Source organism: Takifugu flavidus, chromosome 2, assembly GCF_003711565.1.
Source record: "Takifugu flavidus isolate HTHZ2018 chromosome 2, ASM371156v2, whole genome shotgun sequence".
Classification (NCBI taxonomy): Eukaryota; Metazoa; Chordata; class Actinopteri; order Tetraodontiformes; family Tetraodontidae; genus Takifugu; species Takifugu flavidus.
This window is the reverse complement of record NC_079521.1, coordinates 169,188-175,187: the sequence shown is the minus strand read 5'-3', so window position 1 is coordinate 175,187 and position 6,000 is coordinate 169,188. Positions and strand designations below refer to the sequence as shown.

The window sequence follows — 6,000 nt, the reverse complement described above, 5'->3', positions numbered from 1 at the left end:
CTCCAGGTTGGAAAGACCTGAAACCAACTGCCAACAAGGGAGGTAAAGGTCCAGAGGAAAGTGGGGTGGGGCCCCAACCAACCAAACAGAAGCTCCAGGTGCAGGACAGACGGTCCAGGTGCAGGACAGAAGGTCCAGGTGCAGGAGACCCCTGCTGCCAGGGTTCCTGCAGGGTTGCTGCAGGGCTCCACAGAGATGCAGGGGCTCTGGCTGGTTGCAGATGGAATGATTTATTCATGATAGCATAATAAAACAATGACACTGACAGCACTGACAGTTGAGCCCAAGGCCTCACACACAGCATGCACCCCCGACCCCCCACCCCCCAGACACAGAACGTTCCTCAAAGTCCTCCGTTCTTCTCCGAGTCCTCTTTGACGTCGCGCTGCTCTTTTTAATCATTTAAATAGATTTTGATATAAAAACAAGCCCACTTATGATGAGTCCACCATGTTTGTCCACCCCCCCACCGTCTGCTGCTGCGGGGGGGCCGCCCCGCTCCGCTCCTGCTCCGCTGGGTAGAGGTGGAACATCACTGACAAGGTGTTGGCGGTGGGGGGGTTAAAAAACAGTTTGATAGCCCCCCCTGTCAAAAAGCAAAGCTAAAAAAAGATTGAATAAAAAAGGCAATTAAAAAATGGATGCACGATAATCCGATGGAGGGAGGTGGAGCTCTGCAGACTGGAGGCACTTTGGCACAGAGCGAAGGCCCCACACCTGACACCACCCTGGGAGGGGGGGCGGAATGATGAAGACCACAGGTCCACGCAGAAGAAGACAGCACCTGACAAACATGGAGGAAAAGGCCCGCCTCCCCTCCAGGTAATGCCATGTTTGGGAGAGGAGGAGGATTAAAGGAGGAGAGGAGGGTTCTGGGGGGGGGGGGGCAGAGGCCAGAGGGCAGACCAGGAGGGGGGGACAGAGGGCAGACCAGGAGGGGGGGCAGGGGGCAGAGGGTAGACCAGGAGGGGGGCAGAGGCCAAAGGGCAGACCAGGAGGGGGGGGCAGACGCCAAAGGGCAGACCAGGAGGGGGGGACAGAGGGCAGACCAGGGGGGGGGGGAAGGAGGCCAAAGGGCAGACCAAGAGGGGGGGGGGGGCAGAGGCCAGACCAGGAGGGGGGGGGACAGAGGCCAAAGGGCCATCAAGAGAAGAAAGAAGCTGCACAACACAAACAGGAAACCAGTTCAGTGGAAGCACAGGTGGTGGTGGGGGGCTGGTGGACTGCCTGGGCAGGGGTCATGGTCCCACAAGACAGCGGGAGAAGGGTCCTGCGCCCCCCCTCCTCTGGTCACAGCCGTGCCTCAGTCCGGCCTCTCGCTGTCCCCCCACCCCCTCTCTACAGGTAGAGCTCCTTGGCTCTGATATGCTGCAGCTTCTCCCTCAGCATCCGGAAGGAGGGTCGTGAGGCCGAGTCCAGGGTCCAGCACTGCTTCATCAGGTCATACACAGCGGGGGGGCACCCGTCCGGGGCGTCCATCTTGTATCCCTTCTCTACCCGAGGCACCACCTCCTTCAGCGGCTGGGGGAGACAGAGAGGACGGAGACGCTTCAGAAACAGCTGCTTCCCTCCATCCCATCATTCCCCCCTTCCACACGCACTCATGCTAACGTCTGCTTCTGCTCGCTCCTCAGGAGGCCTGAGCACACATTCTGACCCACGCTTCCTGTGGCTCCCGCTGACAAAGCCTGCCCCCTGCTGGTGGGGTCCGGGTACTTACAATTCTAGGATAAGGCACCCGGCCAAAAGAGTAGATCTCCCAGAGCAGGATCCCATAGCTCCAGACGTCCGACTTGGTGGAAAACCTCTGAAAGACAAGAGCCCCCGTCAGACAGGCACTGACACAGCTGGAGGGGGGGGTCTGAAAGGACGGACACAGAGCTGAACAACAACGGGGGCAAACAGGGAGGACATTGGACCTTCTCTCTGAGAGCTTCTGGGGAGGTCCATTTGACGGGCAGCTTGGCCGTGTCCTGGATGGAGGAGGCCTCCTTGGTCAGACCGAAGTCGCTGACTTTGGCAATGTTGTCTTCAGAAACCAGCACGTTTCGAGCAGCCAGGTCTCTGTGGACAAAGTTGTTGGCCTCCAGGTACTCCATGGCCTCACAGACGTCTCTGGAAGGTGCAGCCAGACAGGACACATGAGCAGTTACAGACTCAGAGGCCCTCAGGTGGGGAGAGGCTTTAGCACACAGCAACCAAAGGCTAACACTCAAGCTAGCGCCTGTTTTACAGCCTAAACCTGAAAGCAGACTCACAGAGAGAACTTGAGCAAACAGTCGCCGCCGAGCACGGTCCGTCCTCGAGAGCGCAGGTAGTCCACGAGGCTGCCCTGGATCGGAGCACACAGCACACGTGCAGGTCAAAACCAGCCGTTCGTTACAGGGTGGAAGTGCGAGTGCATCAGACCGACAACATTAGCGAGGAGGCATGTGACGCCACATTCCCGGGGGTTAGATCTACGCCTGCGCCTGATCAAGGAGGCCCACCAGCCCCCCTTCCTGAGGAAGACCCCCGCCTTCAGCCGTCTGTGTGATAGACAGCACCCTAACCAACAGCCTGGTATAGCAGCTGCGCTAGCGCTCAGTGCTAGCGCTCAGTGCTAGGCTCTGCAGTGGGTGGAGGAACCTGCCCGACGCATCACAGGAACCCACTTCCTGCCATCGAGGACGTCCAGAAGAAGCTCTGGCTGCATCTCAGAACCCTCAGGACCAGGACCAGCTTCTTTTCCAGAGCCGGGTCCTTGCTGAACTCCAGCTGACCCCCCACACACACCACTGCACTACACTTACACACTAGCCTACGTAGCTACAGTTTAAACTTATTTATACACTTTAGCTTAACTTTTCATCTGCACATTCCTAACTTATCACAATTCTTCCAGTTTTATATAAATATTCTCTGCACTTCTAGTTTAATGTCCAAACTCATCTGTAAAGTGTGTTGATACTAACCCTAACCCTCTAACCCTGACCCTGTTGATACTAACCCTAACCCTCTAACCCTAACCCTGTTGATACTAACCCTGACCCTGTTGATACTAACCCTGACCCTGTTGATACTAACCCTAACCATCTAACCCTAACCCTGTTGATACTAACCCTGACCCTTTTGATACTAACCCTAACCCTGTTGATACTAACTCTAACCCTGTTGATACTAACTCTAACCCTGTTGATACTAACTCTAACCCCTAACCCTCTAACCCTGTTGATACTAACTCTAACCCCTAACCCTCTAACCCTGTTGATACTAACCCTAACCCTGTTGATACTAACTCTAACCCTGTTGATACTAACTCTAACCCCTAACCCTCTAACCCTGTTGATACTAACTCTAACCCCTAACCCTCTAACCCTGTTGATACTAACCCTAACCCTGTTGATACTAACCCTGACCCTGTTGATACTAACCCTAACCCTGTTGATACTAACCCTAACCCCGTTGATACTAACCCTAACCCTGTTGATACTAACCTTAACCCCGTTGATACTAACCCTAACCCTGTTGATACTAACCCTAACCCTGTTGATACCAACCCTAACCCTGTTAATACCAACCCTAACCCTGTTGATACTAACCCTAACCTTCTAACCCTAACCCTGTTGATACTAACCCTAACCCTGTTGATACTAACCCTAACCCTAACCCTGTTGATACCAACCCTAACCCTGTTGATACTAACCCTAACCCTGTTGATACCAACCCTAACCCTGTTGATACTAACCCTAACCCTGTTGATACTAACCCTAACCCTGTTGATACTAACCCTAACCCTGTTGATACCAACCCTAACCCTGTTGATACTAACCCTAACCCTGTTGATACCAACCCTAACCCTGTTGATACCAACCCTAACCCTGTTGATACCAACCCTAACCTTCTAACCCTAACCCTGTTAATACCAACCCTAACCCTGCTGATACTAACCCTAACCCCGTTGATACTAACCCTGACCCTGTTGATACTAACCCTAACCTGTTTAATACAGCTGCTCTCCTGCGGAGATGCTAACTGCATGCTGCTGCTCTGTAGCTGCACGTGTGCACTAGAGGGTTGTCATGGTACCCTACCTTAGCCATGTACTCTGTGACGATGTAGAGACTGCCCCGCTCCTCAACAATTACCCCCAACAACTGCACCAGGTTGTTGTGCCTCAGTTGCCTTTAGGAAAGAGAGGAGCAACAGAGCCGTTAGCCACCATTAGCAGCTCTCTTCTTCTGGGAGAACAGCAGGTAGTTACGTCATGACTGAGGCCTCGGCAATGAACGCTTGAGCGGTGGCGTCGTTCTTGATGCACTTGACTGCAACCTTGGTCCCCCGGTAGTCTCCGACCATCACATCTGGCAAGAGCGAGAGACGTTAGTTGGTTAGGGTTGGGGTTGGGGTTAGGGTTAGGGTTGGTTAGGGTTAGGGTTGGAGTTAGGGTTGGGTTGGAGTTTGGGTTGGAGTTAGGGTTGGGTTAGGGTTGGGGTTGGGTTAGGGTTATGGTTGGGGTTGGCTTAGGGTTAGGGTTAGGGTTAGGGTTGGGGTTGGGTTAGGGTTAGGGTTGGTGTGGTGGCCTGATGGATTCACCGTCTCACCTCCAAACTCCCCTTTGCCGATGGTCTGCAGCAGTTTCAGGTCCTTCCTGTTCAGGGCCCAGCCACCTGCCCAGACCAGGAGAACCACCTTCAGCACCTTGTGAACTCAGCTCCATGCAGGTCAACGTGCATTACCCTCGGAGGCTAACCCCTTTATGCTATCACTGTTTTATAGGGCTGTTGTGCATCTGTCAGCACACAAAAACAGTCTAAGGCGACACCAGTGATGCTCAGTGTGCACTCACTCCTGGAGAACTCGTCTTGGGCCGCCACCGTTCCCTCCATCACCTTGGGTTTGATCAGCCTGGTGCAGAGGCCGTCCGCGTCTTTGGTGTAGTGCTGGGGACACACACAGGTTACTGGCGCTGCACCCTGACCCCTGACCCCTAAACGGTGCATTTGTGAGGCAAAGCCTGTGTCAAGTGCTGCTAACATGTGTCACCCAGAGTTAACCCCGAGTTAACCCCGAGTTAACCCCGAGTTAACCAGAGCTCACACCTTCCCAATGTTGTCTGTGGATCACACTACTGGGTGTGTGAACCCCGTCAATGACCCGACCAGTTCCTGTATTAGCGTAGCACATCCAGGTGACCATCATGCAGCACACAGGTGTTTGGCCAGTGACCATCATGCAGCACACAGGTGTTTGGCCAGTGACCATCATGCAGCACACAGGTGTTTGGCCAGTGACCATCATGCAGCACACAGGTGTTTGGCCAGTGACCATCATGCAGCACACAGGTGTTTGGCCAGTGACCATCATGCAGGACACAGGTGTTTGGCCAGTGACCATAATGCAGGACACAGGTGTTTGGCCAGTGACCATCATGCAGGACACAGGTGTTTGGCCAGTGACCATCATGCAGGACACAGGTGTTTGGCCAGTGACCATCATGCAGCACACAGGTGTTTGGCCAGTGACCATCATGCAGCACACAGGTGTTTGGCCAGTGACCATCATGCAGGACACAGGTGTTTGGCCAGTGACCATCATGCAGCACACAGGTGTTTGGCCAGTGACCATCATGCAGCACACAGGTGTTTGGCCAGTGACCATCATGCAGGACACAGGTGTTTGGCCAGTGACCATCATGCAGGACACAGGTGTTTGGCCAGTGACCAGAGCCCCCAGAACAGCAGAGCTACAGCAGAAAGCTCAGCATGTCGGATGTGACGTGAACCAGCAGGGGGCACTGTTGGGAAAGGGTTAGGGCTCTCCCCCATCAGCAGCTGTAATAGCAGAGCACTAAAACTGTCAACCCTTTGTTATATAGAGTCTAGAACACATGTTTGGGTTGATTAGCGAGCTAATCTCGATAACGAGGCTCTCTAACCCTTCTCAGTGGAGCGCAGATGCTCTCCTGGAGAGCACGAGGCGCCACGTGGCCGCTCTGCTGCACGATGGTGCTTTAAGTTT

The 6,000-nt window shown here is 54.1% G+C and overlaps 1 protein-coding gene across 4 annotated transcripts in view; it reads right to left on the bottom strand.

The window, feature by feature from the left end:
- Window positions 1-211: 211 nt before the first annotated feature.
- Window positions 212-6,000, bottom strand: part of LOC130518343 (tyrosine-protein kinase CSK) — a 28,270-nt gene continuing 22,481 nt past the window's right edge. For all 4 annotated transcript variants that reach the window (XM_057020872.1, XM_057020890.1, XM_057020880.1 and 1 more), the window contains 8 exons: window positions 4,829-4,922; window positions 4,584-4,649; window positions 4,244-4,343; window positions 4,074-4,164; window positions 2,259-2,332; window positions 1,920-2,115; window positions 1,721-1,807; window positions 212-1,521 (listed from right to left, as the gene is read on the bottom strand). In XM_057020872.1, the coding sequence (XP_056876852.1) occupies window positions 1,339-1,521; window positions 1,721-1,807; window positions 1,920-2,115; window positions 2,259-2,332; window positions 4,074-4,164; window positions 4,244-4,343; window positions 4,584-4,649; window positions 4,829-4,922 (891 nt within the window). In that variant the 3' untranslated portion in view covers window positions 212-1,338. The remainder of the gene's footprint in view (window positions 1,522-1,720; window positions 1,808-1,919; window positions 2,116-2,258; window positions 2,333-4,073; window positions 4,165-4,243; window positions 4,344-4,583; window positions 4,650-4,828; window positions 4,923-6,000) is intronic.